This window comes from Anguilla anguilla, chromosome 12 (genome assembly GCF_013347855.1).
Source record: "Anguilla anguilla isolate fAngAng1 chromosome 12, fAngAng1.pri, whole genome shotgun sequence".
In the NCBI taxonomy this organism is placed as follows: Eukaryota; Metazoa; Chordata; class Actinopteri; order Anguilliformes; family Anguillidae; genus Anguilla; species Anguilla anguilla.
The window spans coordinates 27,623,622-27,640,504 of record NC_049212.1 but is presented as its reverse complement, the minus strand read 5'-3'; the positions used below and the strand labels follow the sequence as shown (position 1 = coordinate 27,640,504).

Here is a 16,883-nt window from a genome sequence, read left to right as displayed (position 1 = left end):
AATTATACCCATATATAGCTTTTACCTACAAGCTAAAGACAACATCTTATCCTTGGTCAATGTGTACTCTGTCCAGACCTTTGTGCAGTGTAAGGTAGAAATTATGAGGCATTGGATTAGACTGGGAGTGCCACTCTCAGTCATGTATTATGGTATATCGATAATTTGAGGCTTGGCTTACTTAAACAATGGTGATGTAAGGTGGTGATGTATCTATTCATTGGATTAGTACAAAGATGGGCATGTGATAATGATAGGGTATAAAACAGTATATAATCATAACATCAATCTGTAACATCAAAGTTTTGTAAAATATGTGGAAATCATTAATTTAATTATTTTGGTTTGACCTCATATTGATTTAAATCCACAAATTAAAAAAGAGACTAGCTCAGGCATGCCTGTTAATTACTAGGAGTAAAGCAACTGGAAAATGGAAGAGTTAACATGCTTCACAGGACCTTTTATTCAATGGATTTTTCAGTAAGGAATCCAATCACAAAGTAAAGAAATGTCATCAAATAGAGGCTAATAGTCAATTGAATGGAGTATGTTTATCATTTACAAGGTTCAGAAAGGTTAAAAATTTGGCTTCTTTCTGCAAGAGCACAAGGAGTCAAGCAAAGTAAATAACAAGAAAAAGAACCATATATCTCTGAAGTTTCGTTGATGTTCAATGTTATAGTTTGTGGAGATTTGGCTAAATACTTACATGGTAAAGTTTCCCTCAAATTAGTAGCCTCGTCAATGTGTGGGGATGGGTGCTGCATTGGAATGCTAACTACGTTGGAACAACTCACATATTATGTGACTGAAAAGCATCAGGTTACAGAGGTGAGAAACTTGTTTAGTTACCTCCTACTTTTCTGACTCACCTGTTGCCCAGTCAAGTAAATAACTCTTGAATTTGCAGAGCCTCAAACGCTGCCTGCATTGGCCCTCACCCATCTGGAGATGACAGCATTCCTGAAAGTGCTTTGGAAGCTGAAGAATGGGATCATTCTGTTTTCTACCCCATTTCTTCTTCTCCCTTTACCACTGCTAATCAGAACCATGGTATGTACAATAACTCTCTTTCTTTTTAATATACATTTGTTTTTGTGTCCAGAAACAAAGAAACATTAGAAAGAAAAGAAAAGTGAAGTGCGAGAGAGAGGAAGATGCATGCTCTTGAATTAATCTCAGTTCCATGGTGTTTTTGAAAAAACTATATGTAGTAGATGTGCTGATAATGAGTAAATCAGGCATGGGATTATAACAGTGTATCTATCAGTGTATCGAACAATCTAACTCCTTACTGCTCACCTGGTGTAACACCTGGTCAGTTACATACAGTATATCACGTGTGGGACATATACCTGCTACATGTGTGAAAATAGGTAATTCACATGAAACACCCACAGGTCCTTTTGCATTTAACATTAGGGACTAATGCATGTTCACAACAGAGCCTACCGCTGGCATAAACACTCAATTCAGTCATTTAGGGCCACAGACATTTGTGATGGGGTCACAACTATTTCCCCCCTAGGGCCAGCTCTGCTCCAGACATTTGAAAAACAAAAGATGAGCTTTGGACAACAGATATTTCTGGTTAACCCTTGTTCTAACAAAGGAATTAATGTATTCCCTGAGTTGATTTGAATCCCCTGGCAAATGATTTACTACATGTGAAAGAGACCAGAGAGACTTTTCAGGTGATAATACATCAGTTTAAGCATCATTCAGTCTAGCTGTGAAAGGAATAAAGTACCTTGCCCTCCAAAAGTATGAGTTGAGTAAAACTTACTAATAGTTTTTGCTATCTGCCTGGGGCAGCTGCACAGTGTTTGCAGTCTCAGGAGTGGGGCTACACAGTGAACAGAAAGACGGCCTGCCCATACACATGTGGAGTGGTGGGCAGCAGACCGAGTGTTCTGAATCAAGGAATAAAAGGGAAAGGTGTGTTTTTAGCTAATTTCCCATGATTATCTTGAAGGTCCTTCCCTCTGTGGGTGTAAAGCCTAAATAATCCTTTTTCCATCACCAGATTCCTTCACCTGCTGAAAAGTAAATTGCTATGTATGTAAATATTTTTTTTAGCTCTTATAGATTATTGCTGGGCTCTACATACACAGTGTTATGCACATAAAGATAACATCCGTACTCAAACATGAAAAGCATCTATTTAATGATCAGCCTGTTAAAATTATGGTATTGTGATTGTGGTTGGAATAAACACCAGCATACACGGGGGGGGGTGTCTGAGTTTCAGAACTACTGGGGTAATGAGACATTGTGGTTAACTATTTACTTTAAATAATCTTAATGTCAAACAGATTGTGTGGTTTATTAATGAGAAACATAGTGCTACAATGAAGTAATACCAGCAAAATAACTACTGTAGTAATCACACCAGGCATCTCTCGCAAGCAGTGAAGTACTACCAAAATAATCTCTAATAATCACACCAGACATCTTTCACAAGCAGTTAAGTATTACCAAAATAATCTATAATAATCACATCAAGCATCTTAGCCAAGCAATAGTATTTGTTATTATAACCAATAATAGAGTGAATGTACTGCTAAAAAATACACTCTATATGATGTTGAAGATGCAGGATGAGGCATTATTAAATGAAAAATAATTGATACAAACTAAAAATATACTGAGTACATATTTCTGTATAGAGAGCAAGAATTAGTCTTCAGAAGAAATTCGAGAAGTATTGCAGTGTTCCCTATCAAGTGGTCTGTTATTTTTGATATTGATGGTTTTATGTGCATTTTGTTGGACCATCTTAAGATTGTATGGGATCTATTTTGCTCATATGGATTTATCTGATAATCAGTAATTTACTCAGAAGTTTTGAAAACATTTTTTTAAAGAATATTTTGTTTAGATGAAATTCAGTGTGTGTGTGTGTGTGTGTGTGTGTGTGTGTGTGTGTGCGCATGCATGCAAACTCACTGGTCACTGCTCAATCAGATATGAGTCAACACCACAACATGACCGCAGCCTGCGTAGGATAACAGGTCAGGCCTTTCTTTACATGTTGAAAGGAGACAGGTGCATTTAATGGCATAGTGCGCTCCTACCTCTATAATGACACAGCTGTCTGGTACATCTTGTAAGGAACTGGCCATTGTCTAGTTCCCTAAATGTAGTGGTACTGTTTACACCTCACACACGGTAATAATATCTTGGCAGTGACAATGAGGAAACCCAGTGGAAGTAAACAAGAGATATCAGAGGCATCAGAGCATTACAGTGCATCTTGCAAAATTCTCATTCGAAGCTCACAGGCATCCCAGTGAAATCAGCATATCAGCCTGATAACAGTCTCTGTAAATCTGTTTGCCTCGTGTGAGTTCATACATATGGGGTATAGCTGAGTTTGGCACATTTACAGATCACAGATTTATGGTAATAATAAACTGAAATGGTACAGTGATGGTCTTTTTTAGCTGGTTTTGCATGTACTTTACCTGTACCCAGAGTATAATTGCTATGGCTAATGCAGCATGTCCTGATTAATGCTGTTTCCCTCCTCTCCTGCAGGAGGCAGACTGTGCCTATGTGATCATGCTGATGGCAGTCTACTGGTGCACTGAGGCCCTGCCATTGGCTGTTACAGCCCTGCTACCTGCTGTGCTCTTTCCTGTCTTCGGCATCATGAGATCCAAAGAGGTAAGCTCGCACAATGTCAGTGCGACTGTACACTGCAGAAGGTTAGCACCACTACACAAGGTAAGCACCACTGTACAAGGTGAGCACGAATGCACAAGGTTAGCACTACTGCACAAGGTAAGCACCACTGTACAAGGTGAGCACCACTGCACAGAATTTCTTTAGGCCATTCTAACCTGGGGAGGAAAAGGTATGATAAAAAAGCAAAATATGTAAAAGGATGCCTACAAAATTCAAAAATATTTTTGATTTTAAGGAATAAAAGTGCCTGCACATCAGTGACACCATGATATGCCCACAACAATGAACCGAACAATAAGGATAGACGTATCCAAAAATAGAATCTATAAACAATCACTGCCCTGCACTTTCTTTGCCCATGGGAAGTGCATGCAAGTGGATTGATGGGTGCATGTAATGATAATAAATTCCCTGTTGTGGTCAACAGGAAGCAATTTCAGATTTATCATTAGAGGGACATTTGCGTCACTGTAATGACCTGTTTCCACTACCCAGTCTGGCTCGTGTAGAGGCGAAAATGAGCACTCGTCCCTGCTTGTGCTGATCGTGCTTCTGGTGGCTCTTTCTCTAGGTATGTCTGCAGTACCTGAAGGACACCAACATGCTGTTTGTGGGGACGTTGGTGGTTGCCGTGGCAGTGGAGCACTGGAATCTGCACAAACGCATTGCCCTTCGGGTGCTGTTCCTGGTTGGGGACCGACCAGCATTGTGAGTTACCACCAACAAGGCTATCTTGCTATCTTGCCCTTCTCCACCCATGGCACGGAGGGACAAAATAGAATAGAGTAAAAGAAGGTAAGACACCTGCAAATGGGACCTGACCTAGTGGGGATAGGTCTGCAAGTATGCTTGCTTTGGAGAATGCTAGCTTGCTTCAACAATTTCAAAAAGTTGTACAGTACATTTGTCTTAATTAGACACTATTCATATTTTAGGCAATTATTTATCCTGTTAAGAAATAGCTATCAATGCTATGAAGAATAAAAGTCCCATGTTTGCATTATGGTTATTGTGCTATATCGCAAATGATTACTTAAAAAGTGGTTCAACATTTTTCAACTGATCAAATACTGATCAAATTGAATCAATAGGCTCCTAATTGTAGGCTCCTAATAAGTGTAGACATCTAGCCACCAAAACTAACTTGTTGGTAGATAATGAAGAATTTAAAGACAAAGTAAATGATAAGGAGCCAAGGGAAAAGAGGAGGAGGCCAAGTATGGAACCTTGGGTGATGTCTGTAGGAAGGCCCTGGGTGTGAAACAGGCAACCCTTCCAGGAAGCCCCAGGAAGAACCATCTAGAGATTTGGTTCACTTAAGAAATCTTGAGTGAGGTCAGGTTAGAAAAAAGAAGCTGATGGTCAGTAGTGCTGAAAGCTGCAAAAAGGTTCAGTAGGACTGGATCAGGAGAAAATGATAGGTGCTTTCACTCTGATGGTGGAGAGATGGGCAGTTTCTGAGTGACCAGCCCTGAAGCCAGTCTGGTAGGGGTGGAACAGATTGTTCAGTGAGACATCTCATGTAGCTACCTGTGGGAGTTCCCAGGTGCAGGTGATTGGTGTGGGACTGAATGTGTGTGCTTCACTCGTCAGCCTGATGCTGGGCTTCATGTGTGTGACCGCCTTCCTGTCCATGTGGATCAGCAACACCGCCACCACCGCTATGATGGTGCCGGTCGTCCAGGCTGTGCTGATGCAGCTACACAATAGGGAGGAGGAGGTGCCGGAACACCTCACTGTGGAGGGGGAGCAGGAATATGGGAAACAAAGAGAACTGGGTGAGCAGAAGCAGGGCAGGATATGTAGTAGTTTTAAGCAGGCCTACAGTACATTCTGGCACTTCCTACAAAATGTATTTTCAATAGCACTGCTCTGAATAGCCAAATTTTAAAACAGATATACTTCCAAATGAATGTAAATTATTGCAAAGTAATCTTAAGTAATGTAATTAACAGTTAACTTGAGATCAAATGATATTAACAGACAAACTAGAATTGACATACAGTACTCCCCCCCTCGCTTCCTCTCTCTTCCCTCCGTCTCCCTCTCTCCCTCCCTCTCCTCCCCTCTTTCTCTCATAGTGGTGGTGAATGGGTCAGGTGTGTATGAAGAGGCCATGCCGTTTGAAGAGGCGGCAGAGAAGAGAAGGATATGTAAAGGCATGATGCTGAGCGTGTGTTACGCAGCCAGCATCGGGGGCACTGCCACCCTGACCGGCACTGGGCCCAACCTGGTACTCCAGGGCCAGGTGAACCAGTAGGTGGATCCACAGAGTTTACATTTGGTTATGTGTCAGAATCAGTTTAAGTGCATCATGTACATTGAAGTGTAGTACATGCAACTACAATCTAATACATTTAGATAAAATAGATGCCACAAGTATTTAAAGTATTTAAAGTTTTTCATGTCTTAGATGATAAAAAATTATATTACCATGAAAATAATTTCAAACATATTATTTACTTTATTTTTATTGAATGTCCCTTGTAGTGTAGGTTTAAGCATAGTAGAATATACGGTTCTTGATTAAGACCGGAATCTACAGGGCACAAAATGTTTTTGCCGGGTCTTTGGAGGATATTGCTTACCTCTTAATTTCTTCCATTTTCTCTCTAGGCTGTTCCCTAAGAATGGTGATGTCATCAACTTTGCATCATGGTTCGGTTTTGCTTTCCCCAACATGATTCTCATGCTCTTCATGGCTTGGTTCTGGCTGCAGTTCATCTTCATGGGAATGAAGTGAGTGTGCAGACAATACACTGATCTATACACTGATCTAAAGGGATTGGCTTTTTTCTTACAAGATTAATGAAAACAGGAACATGCCCTTAGTCTTAGTCTTCTTAGTGAATGTCCACTAAACTACCCTTTCCACTGAGAGCCTTTCTCTTTTCCTAAACCCTGTGTGTGGCTCTGCAGCTTCAGGAAGTCGTGGGGTTGTGGGGTGAGGAAATCGGATAAGGAGGTGACTGCGCACCGGGTGGTCCGGGACGAGCTCCGCCGGCTGGGCCCTATGTCGTTTGGGGAGGGCAGTGTGCTGGCGCTCTTCCTCCTGCTCGTCCTCCTCTGGTTCACTCGAGATCCAGGATTCACCACCGGCTGGGCCAGGAGTCTGCTCAGTGACAATGCAGGGTAAAAACACCTCCAATGCACAAACCCACACAGACGCACACACACACACACACACAGATGCACACACTCACTCACATACTGACACATACAAACATATATACACAAACACACACATACACACACAGACTCACATACAAACACACACGCACACACACATAGACACAAACGCCCACACAGACGCATATACACTCACACTCATTCAAACTCACTCAAACACACACACACAGAAGCACACACATTCACACACACAGAAGCACGCACACTCAAACTTGCACTCTCTCACACACACACACACTCACACACGCACACACATGCACACACATATACACACACGCAGACACACTCACACAACACAGTTGCACATTCTTTGTTGTGAAATTTCACAGCTTTTGATTCTAAATTCTAAATAATTCAGTAAAAAGTGAAAATTACTACAATTCTGCCAGTTCTCCCCTATTTGAAATATCATTTTGACATGTGGTAATGACGTTCTGTGACCATCAGTAATTTTAAATAATATGGAGAAAAAATAGGGCCCTAAGTTTCTAAATAAGAGCCATAAACAGCCCTTTACAATTCTGGGTGTGCAATTATGGTTGGAAGTACAGTCAAATTAGATGCAGACCCAAACCACAAAGCACCCAACCTCATATGCTTGCACTATGTGGTTCTGGCCTGGTTTTTGCCCTTCTGTTACTCTATAAAGCATCTTTCTGATAGTTTTATGTAAAAAAAAAAGATTGATTTCATTTGATTTGATTTGACTCTTCATCCTTAGCCTATCACCACACATATATTTTGAAGGAGTCCCAAACATGATAAATAAAATCAAATGTTAGAAAAAAAAAAAAACAAACAGAAAGAAGCATTTGTCACTATGGTTAATAGCCTTTGCTATCTGCACACATGCCAAGGTCTGTCTAAATCTGTGTAGTGGGAAGGTTTCATCTCTTTCTCCTGATTCTGCAGGTATGTGAGTGATGCCACAGTAGCTGTTTTCATTGCTGTACTGCTGTTCATCCTTCCCTCCAAAGCACCCCGGCTCAGTTTATACTCCCCCTGCCCTGACACAGGTCAGCCAAGCTTACACACACACACACACACACACACAAACAGACACAAGTACTTGCATGCACATACACATGTTCAGATGCACACGCACACACTCCCACACTCACAAACACGCCCACACACACTAACATACTTCCTATGCTCACATACCAACATACACACACATACGCACACACAGACACACATGCCTTCACACCTCACCTGATATTGTCACACACAGAGACATATTTGGGAAAGTGATAAGCTTGTTTACTTAAAGATGGACAGTTAATTTCTGCATTGGCATCATTCTTTGTTACAGCATGCCTACCACAAACATGGACAAGATTATGGTGCAATTACAATATGCAACATCAATGTTTTAAAAGAAATGCCATATGCTACAAATTACATTTGTTTGATTTGTTGTTTTTATGTTAATGTAAGTGTTCAAATTCAATCACAACAGTAACAAAATTAATAACATAATTTCTATGAGAATTGTCTTGCCATGTTGAATTAGCAAAGTCTGTTTGAAACATTGCGCTCATCCACAGGGTCCCAGATCTCCGCATCCCCGTCAGTCTTGCTCACCTGGAAGGTGGTCCAAGATAAACTGCCCTGGAACATTGTTCTGCTTCTTGGTGGGGGTTTTGCACTGGCCAAAGGGAGCGAGGTGGGTCCTGAAGAGAGGTCCGAACTCCTGTGTGTGTGTGTGCTCTCTCTAAGCTGAGTGTGTGTGCTTTCTTAAACTGACTGTGTGTGTGTGTGAGGCATGTATTGTTGGGCTGAATGGCCTGTTTACGATATTGTTACGTTATACAGTATGTGTGTGTGTGTGGCCTGCATTGCAGGGCTGAATGGCTTGTTCTCATCATTATGTTATGTTATGTTATGTGTGCATGTATTTCCCCTGCAGGTGTCCGGTTTGTCCAGGTGGCTGGGAATTCAGCTGATGCCCCTGCAGAACATCCCCCCCTGGGCGACCGTCATCATCCTTTGCCTCCTGATTTCCATCTTTACAGAATTCACCAGCAATGTGGCTACAGCTACACTGTTCCTGCCCATCCTTGCCTCCATGGTAGGCCTGTAGAAGCACTGTGATTGGCTAGATTGTCACTGGAGTTTCTTACAGGGGTTTCTCATTGACTTAAATTATGGTGAAACAACTGAGCAATGTGATTGGCTATGAGACCATTTTATGACAAGGACATCCATCAAGAGTCTTAAAACAGGTCTTTATTGTTCCAAACAAGTTCCAAAAACATTCCAGGCATGGTGTATTAATATTTATGGGAACCACCCCTTGATGGTTTAGTCATGAAAAACCATCTTGGAGGACAAGTGTATATAACATATGAGTGTTCCAAATGTATACCTACTTCCCAAGCACATGTGTGTATGAAGCTGTCCTGTTTGGGCATGTGTGTAATGAGTCAGATCAAACAGACTGAGAACTTAAGTGCACCCTTTCAGCGACTGAAAGATGAGAAGCAATTACATATGTCTGCAGTAACCTAAGAATTTTGCCCCAGTGATTACAGTGCACTGAGCACAAAAATAAACATGCAATTCATTTTCAGTGTTTTTGGTCAAACTGTACCCAATCAACCACAGGTTTACGCCTCTAGTCTGCTACCCAGGTGTATTGGCTATGATGTAATATTTGTCTTTCTGTGCGTTACAGTCACAGTCTATTGGGCTGAACCCGCTGTATGTCATGGTGCCTTGCACTCTCAGCACCTCCTTCGCATTCATGCTGCCTGTGGCCACGCCCCCCAATGCCATCGTCTTCTCTTATGGCTGCCTTCAGGCCTCTGACATGGTGAGAGCCTGCACACGTCCACATCACATCCACACATATTATACACTCCTGAGGTCAAGTATGTCTCCATAGAGCAGTAGAGTAAATACAAGCACTAAAAAAAGCACTAGAGAGCAAATAAAAAAGAAGTATATTCACATATACTGTACTGTATATTTCTATGCATGCACTACATGTAAATAACCTAGCCACGCTTGTACAAATAATAATAATAATAATTTTATTTGAGGACCCCTTTTCTTCACATAAAGAGTATAGAAAATAATAATGATAACTAAAATGGAAAAAAGAAGAGAAATACGAAAAAGGACTATCATGTGCAGTTCACCTTCACCATGATGTACTGGGCCAGACATGAGGACTGCCGGTTATGGGTGCTGTAGAGAAGAGGGTGGAGGGGTTCTGGTACCCTGAGCCCTGTGACTCTTCATACAATATTATGCTTGCCCCCCTTACCCCCTGCTCGCGCTCTCTCTCTGTCTTTCTCTCACTCTCTCTCTCTTCAGGCTAAGGCTGGTATTGTGATGAACATTATTGGAATCCTGTGCTGCACCCTGGCCATTAACACCTGGGGCAGCGCTGTATTCGTCCTGGACTCTTTCCCAACCTGGGCCAACATCACCAGAGTATGAGGCCAGGTGTCTGAGGCCCGAGCCAGAGAGGGCACAGGGAGGCGTAGCACACCCTTACAGGGCTGGTTCTCCGACAAGTTTCCTCTCCTCGGGCGTAATGAAACGCTGGATGCCTCTGGGTCACTGGATAAAGGGGCATTTCACTGGAATCCTGAAATCAAGATTTTTTTTTTTTTTTAAACTGAAAACACATGTCCTTATATGTAAAACTGCAAGAAAAACTGGACCATACAAAAACTAGCTATCACTGTCCAATTTCAAGTTTTGTTGCAACTTGAAGCCACTGACTTTTGCAAATAGTTAGAATATCCAAATATACACAAAATGAAGGAATATGTTGGTGCAAATTCTTAATGATGTGCACTTTGTGGTCTGTTATCTGGATTTCTAACAACATGCCATAATGTGCCTAAAGATTAATTTATTGCTCATTTCTAAAAGCTTCGGCAAAGTGAAAACGATGTTCATACAGATCGTTCCTAAAAATGCCAGTGGTGGGTAGAATGTTCATGGTGGTGCATGTAAAGCGTGTCTCCATGGCCTAAAACAGGTAAAGAAAAGCAGTGAAGATGAGCCTGCTTTTGGTCACAAAGCAAAATAGCAGACTGTATAGAATTAAATGCATCCTGGAACCCTTGGAAGCCCTTTGCAAGGGAACAGGTACGCCAAAAAAAGAATGGTGTCATATAAATAGATACTGTATTAGAGCTTTAATAATTTAAAGCTTGAACGGGATTGTTCATACGAAAGGTAGCCTAAATTATACTGGACGCAGGATGAAGCCCTGAGGGACCCCTTTTGTAATTTCTAAGAAGTGGGATCTATGTCTGTGTACATTTTCACCCTGAATTCTACTTGAAAGAAAATTGGAAAACCATTTTGAAGCTGCTCAAATTCAACCCATAATATTTTCATTTTGAGGGTGTGGTCAACTATATCAAAGGCCTTGGAAATGTCTATAAATAAGGTAGCACAAGGTTGTCTACTTATTAATGAACAGTTACTGCTGATAATAGCATCTCTATGTTGTTCCCACGCAGTAAACCAAATGTTTAAAATGGGGTAATTCAAAGATTTTTCCTGTTGTGATGAGTTTGTTGCTTTGCCTGTACAGTGTATTATAGCTTCTAGATACAGCTATTTCAATGATCATCATTGAGCAAAAGAGATTAGAAGTAGGCTTATTGACAACCAAAGTCAAAATTACTGCTGATCTACCAGCATGCTTATGTACTGTGTAGCAAAACAACACACACCATATAATTACATTAGTTATAGTACTTCATTCATTATTATCTTTGGTACTCACACACACACACACACACACACACGCATACCCACACACACAATGAAGCAGGTGTTTTTCACCAGTTTTCTTTGATGACTGATTCTGAATCAACATTATGGAGATGAGGCGAGTCGACCCATATGGCAGCTGTGGAGACAGGCAGAGACAGTCCTTACAGACAAGTGTCCCAATATACTAATGCAAAAAAGCACAGCTAATAACTTCCTTGGTTTCTGTTTAATAATAAACAGTTTATTTGAACAGTTTGTTGCCTATTTATGTGTTTGATAGACGGTTGGCAGTTTCACATGTAACCTTAGAGTCACATCCTATAACATTTGGCCTGAAGTAGCATCAATGTAGCTACTTTTGCCATGTAGTTTGTAGCTTAGTTAGCATGAATCAGGCGATGGCATTAGTTAAGAAATGATCTTTTCTGTTGAGTAACTGGTAGCTTAGAATGCTGTCCCAACACTGCATTTATGCATCTAAACATATTCATAAAAGGGGAATGCTATTTCTAGGCTCTGGTCAGTCCACTTCTCCGAGTTTGTTACGCATGGTTACAATATGTATAGTTAAATCAAACACTATAATATAGATACATAATTCATTAGCTTACGGCGAATAAGACAGCTTGCTTGGTACCCAGAGAAACCCCACATCTCCCAGTCTGTGTTCCCCAGGAATGGCATTTCTCAATATGCAACAGGTTAATCGAAGCAACCCACGACCTATGAAGACAGAATCTTCTTAACAGAACGAAGAGCCCATTAAATTATTTATTTTAACAAATCTATTGTACGGGCTTTGCCAACATATTATTGTGGGATCCAATCAGAAGCGCAGAAGTAAACACAATGTACTAGGCACACTGCATGCTGACGACTTTTCAAATCTCTTAGGAAAATGGCTCCATCCAGTGTCTGCATTTTGGAAATGCACGTATTTTCGTGAAGGCTCGCGATATTAGCAAGTCTTGAATTGACGTAGCCACGTCTTTTACGTCATCTTTCCGACAAAAATGGCGACGTCGGTTTTATGTCCGAGATTTGTGTAGCTTCCTGCATTATTTTTTATGTCGCCGTAAAGCATAATTACAATATTAGGGGATATCAGTATTAGTTATACAAATTGTAGTTGTGTTCTTCAACTAAACTGGAAAACGCAGTCATTTTACGTGTTTTTGGTAATTCGCCATACATCCGACTGCTTGTTCGCTTGCGATGGCAAGTGCTATGGAGTCAGGTTTGTTCGTTTCTTTTTGCCGAAATAACGTCAGATAATGTCCTAACTAGAGATGTTCTTGGCTCTCTATTATTTGGGAAATGTTAATTCTCACAGTGATGGCTGCAAAGCTGATCTGAATTTGTTTGTATTTAACATCACTGTTATATTCCCATTTTCCCGCAGAAGAGCAGGCGAGGAATCGCTTCCAGTCAGAGCTGGAGTTCGTTCAGTGCCTGGCGAACCCGAACTACCTCAACTGTGAGTGCATCTAACCGACAGCTTGGGCATATACTGACTTTTACAAAGGCTACTGAGAGTTTCTGAAATTTGCACATCACAAGAGTCATGGCTACTATTAGCTATATGTTGTCACATTTGTAAAATCGTGATTATATTTTTCATTTTATTTGGGCAGCATGCATACATTATTAGAAATTCTGTTTTTAAGTGCCGAATTGCTTTTAAACCAATGTTTTGTTCGTAGTTTTAGCTCAGAGGGGCTACCTTCGAGAGAAACCATTTGTGAACTATTTGAAGTACCTGCTGTACTGGAAGGACCCAGAATACGCCAAGTACTTGAAGTGAGTTACTCGGAAAATTTACAAGCTTACTTGCAAACTTAAGTGTTTTCATTACAGATGTGTATAACTCTTAGTTGCTGAACTTCAGATGTTTGTTAAACATGGTTTACAGACTGCATTGTTTCAGTAACGACGATTTGATGAAAAACAGTACAAAAATGACAAGTTACTCACCCATACAAAGCACTCACCCATACAAAGCACTGTTTATAAGTCATTCAATCAAATCTAGGCCTTCCATTAAAAGTATTGATATCAAAATTGCGCCAAGTTACATGACACAATATTGGTTATCTCACCTAGCTCACACAAATTAAAAAGCTGTATTCCAAACCAATGTTAAAAGTATATAGGCAATTTTTTCATTTTTTCCAATGTCCTTTTTGCCATTGGTACACAGATAGGGGTGAAATGTTACGCAGACCCAATACAATAGATTTTCCAGTCGTTATTTGGGGTTGCAACTAGCAGTTGTACAAAAAGATGAACGAACCCGGTTTTTTCCCCCCAGTTCTATTGTTGCAAGCTGTAGCGTGTTGGTCAGTAGTTGATCTGGTGAGAACAGTGTGCGCTCCCGCTCCCTGTGCCTGCCCTTTCCTGTTACCTTTGCCCTTAAATATACAACCCTGTGCATCTAATCACCACCACCAAGTGTCCAAAATAATACTGCAGTGCAAAATATATCTAAACAAAATAGTATGACATGCCAACAATAAACATAAATGGCTCCTACAAATAGTGTTACCCTAAATAGTTTCAAGCTTTTTCATGTCAATGTCAGTTGTATGTCCTTATATTGCAACAATATAAAAAACTATTTTGTATGTATCTAACCATTATTTAGTTATGACATCTGGGAACATAAACAGCCCATGTCACATCAACCACCAACGCCTTGTTATCAGTATCATCCATACTCCTTAAGCCGAAAATGTTGAATCTGGTCTGCTTGTCATGATGATGTTGCTATGCATGGGTTTACAACCTGCAGCTACATCTAAAAAGCAAAAACATTTACTATCCAAGTCACAGGATTGCCAACATTTAGATGTAGATTTTATGGGCCTAAGGTTTTATGAGCTGGATATGTGAGTGTACAGTTGACCCTTTAACACATAAGACTTAAGATCTTGGCAACAATCGAAAAGCAAAACAGCAGTGTGGAGGTAGTAACTGCAGTCCAAAAAATGTCTTTGTTTCTAATATGTCCCCACAATTAAAAGGCCAAAGGTCCGCACTGTGATTGTGAAAAGCCTGCATCTGGCACTGATCTCTTCTCAGCCTTTGTCCTGCAGTGACGCTGGTTTCTTCCTGCCTTTTCTACCAGATACCCCCAGAGCCTGCACATGCTGGAGCTCCTTCAGTACGAGCACTTCCGCAAGGAGCTGGTCAATGCACAGTGTGCCAAGTTCATCGATGAGCAGCAGCTCCTGCACTGGCAGCACTACTCGCGCAAGCGTACGCGGCTGCAGCAGGCGCTGGCCGAACAGCAGCAGCACAGCAACGCCACGGCCAAGTGAAACTGGCCGCTCTGTGAGACTGTGTGGCATCCAAAAGGGTGGAAGAATGGACTTATTTGAATCTGGAGCTAAGGCGAAAGAGAAACGGGATAGAGCACTCTCCTTTTCACTTTTTTGGGTGGGCAGGGCAGGGCTGGGTGGGGAGGAGGGAGGGGTAGTTTTCCTTTGGATTTTTTTTTTTTTTTTTACAGTTTTTTGTTGCACAATTGTTTATTAGCTTAAAACAGTGTAAATTGAAACTGGTGTTTCTTTTCCACATTGTCTACAGCACAATACAAGGATATCATGTTGAAAATGAGCTGTAAGTGTGAATTGTATTGAAAACTGTGTTTGTCCTGTTTAGTGAGTCAGTGAAGGTGGTGTCCTAAACAACATCCTTGATGGGTTGGGCCCCTAAACATTTCTGGTATCTTGTGTAAGAAGTAGTTCTGTCCTCCCAGACTCAAAGCTAAATTTTTGATTGACACGCATGGGTGCAATCAATAGCATGGCGTGTGGGCACACTGGGTGTAGCTAGTGAACGTTGGTATTTTTGTGACCAGAGGCGAGGAGCGTACAGTGCAAGACGCACAGCACACCTGAAGAGTGGGTTGGATTATACTGAATATATCATCAGTGTGTGTGGTGCAGCTGGATTAATTAATAGCCAATCGAATTACCTTTTTATTTCCTTTTAAGAGCTGTGAGCATTGTGAAGGGTGTACTGCTAATTTCCATAGTCTATGACGGCAATGGTAGATGAGGATAAGGATGTATTCAATGTTTCTCACAAGACATTCTTTTGTGTGAGGAGCAGAGTTTAGCTGTCAGTTGTTTTTCAAAAAATTGAGTGAATTTGAATGAATCTCATAAGAGAAATTTGTTCGAATTTGTTGAAATTTTCTTCCATCAGAATTAAAACATAACGTTGCAGGCCAGTTTTATTTTCCCATTAGATCTATAGCTAAATGGTTTAAGCGCACTATGCTATAACTAAGAACAGTATTTAGAAATTTTATTAAACAAAATAAAACCAGGGAAGGTTGTACAATGTCAGTGTGATCCTGTTCACAGCAGTAAACAAAAGAAATTATAATGCATGAGTCTGCCATTAATTCACAACAATGGCATGGCTTAACTGAACTGAGTGGGATGGGATGAGTTGTGGTTTTGGTTCCAAATCAGCATAAGTTTGACTTGCATTGTGTACTCAGACATTGCTAAAAGCAACAAAACATGAAGTCTATCAACCATGCAGGACTGTTGTGACATTTACATATAGAATTTAACTAGAACATATACAGAAGGGTACAGAAGAGGTAAAACCGGATTTTCACTTCACACATGATTAGTAACTAGTCCGCAAATGACGTAAAGCCTACAGAAAATCAACATTGGCTGATAAATGTTTCTTTTTGAACTCTGAAGCGGGTGGAAAAAATCTTAAATATTGCACAGAAGGTGGAATGATACATATGCATTCCAAATGACTGATGATGCAATAAGAATGTATCTTCCTGTAGACTATTGCAGTAAACACTGCTAAAGAATGACTGGGAAGATTCCCTGGACCAAAATAGGAGAAAACCATACCTACTCAGGCTTGGCTAGGAAAAGATGACATTCCCTGTCTGACAAGGCAATAAGTAAGAACATCCCATACATAAAAATAAAAACAGTAAAATTAATTACCCCCAAGCATAATATTTGTACAAAGAAAACGTTCCACTGCACTAGTAGCACTCATTGCACAAAACTCATTCAGCATGACCCCAACGTCACAGCTGAGCCTCCTCGGGCCTTTAAAGGGGTTCTGTTGCATTATTAAATGTTTCATCACAATACTCTATTTTAAAACATTTTTGGTAACTTAAAAAAGGGAGAGGGAACACAATAGTAAAATAATAAAATGAATTGTCACTGAGCCATGTAGTGTTTTTCTCCTACTCTGTA

The 16,883-nt window shown here is 40.7% G+C and overlaps 2 protein-coding genes across 2 annotated transcripts; both read left to right on the top strand.

Annotated features, from left to right (window-relative positions):
- Positions 1-951: 951 nt before the first annotated feature.
- LOC118209248 (solute carrier family 13 member 5-like) lies at positions 952-10,332 on the top strand. The gene is made up of 12 exons (XM_035384438.1): positions 952-1,056; positions 3,544-3,672; positions 4,265-4,401; positions 5,287-5,471; positions 5,775-5,949; positions 6,310-6,432; positions 6,613-6,825; positions 7,795-7,898; positions 8,433-8,551; positions 8,795-8,956; positions 9,563-9,700; positions 10,207-10,332. The coding sequence occupies exons 1-12, from the start codon at positions 955-957 to the stop codon at positions 10,330-10,332; spliced, it is 1,713 nt and encodes a 570-aa protein (XP_035240329.1). The 5' UTR covers positions 952-954.
- A 2,302-nt stretch (positions 10,333-12,634) lies between these two features.
- med31 (mediator complex subunit 31) lies at positions 12,635-15,097 on the top strand. Its single transcript, XM_035386669.1, has 4 exons — positions 12,635-12,868; positions 13,034-13,108; positions 13,335-13,431; positions 14,759-15,097. The coding sequence occupies exons 1-4, from the start codon at positions 12,847-12,849 to the stop codon at positions 14,949-14,951; spliced, it is 387 nt and encodes a 128-aa protein (XP_035242560.1). The 5' UTR covers positions 12,635-12,846; the 3' UTR covers positions 14,952-15,097.
- The last annotated feature ends 1,786 nt before the right edge of the window (positions 15,098-16,883 follow it).

Bases quoted from the DNA above. Each gene is read 5' to 3' on its own strand.
- med31 (XM_035386669.1), top strand. From the start codon at position 12,847: ATGGCAAGTGCTATGGAGTCAG. The intron at 12,869-13,033 runs GTTTGTTCGTTT...ATTTTCCCGCAG, and splicing joins GGCAAGTGCTATGGAGTCAG to AAGAGCAGGCGAGGAATCGC. The intron at 13,109-13,334 runs GTGAGTGCATCT...TTTTGTTCGTAG, and splicing joins GAACCCGAACTACCTCAACT to TTTTAGCTCAGAGGGGCTAC.
- LOC118209248 (XM_035384438.1), top strand. From the start codon at position 955: ATGACAGCATTCCTGAAAGTGCTTTGGAAGCTGAAGAATGGGATCATT. The intron at 7,899-8,432 runs GTCAGCCAAGCT...GCTCATCCACAG, and splicing joins CTCCCCCTGCCCTGACACAG to GGTCCCAGATCTCCGCATCC. The intron at 9,701-10,206 runs GTGAGAGCCTGC...CTCTCTCTTCAG, and splicing joins GCCTTCAGGCCTCTGACATG to GCTAAGGCTGGTATTGTGAT.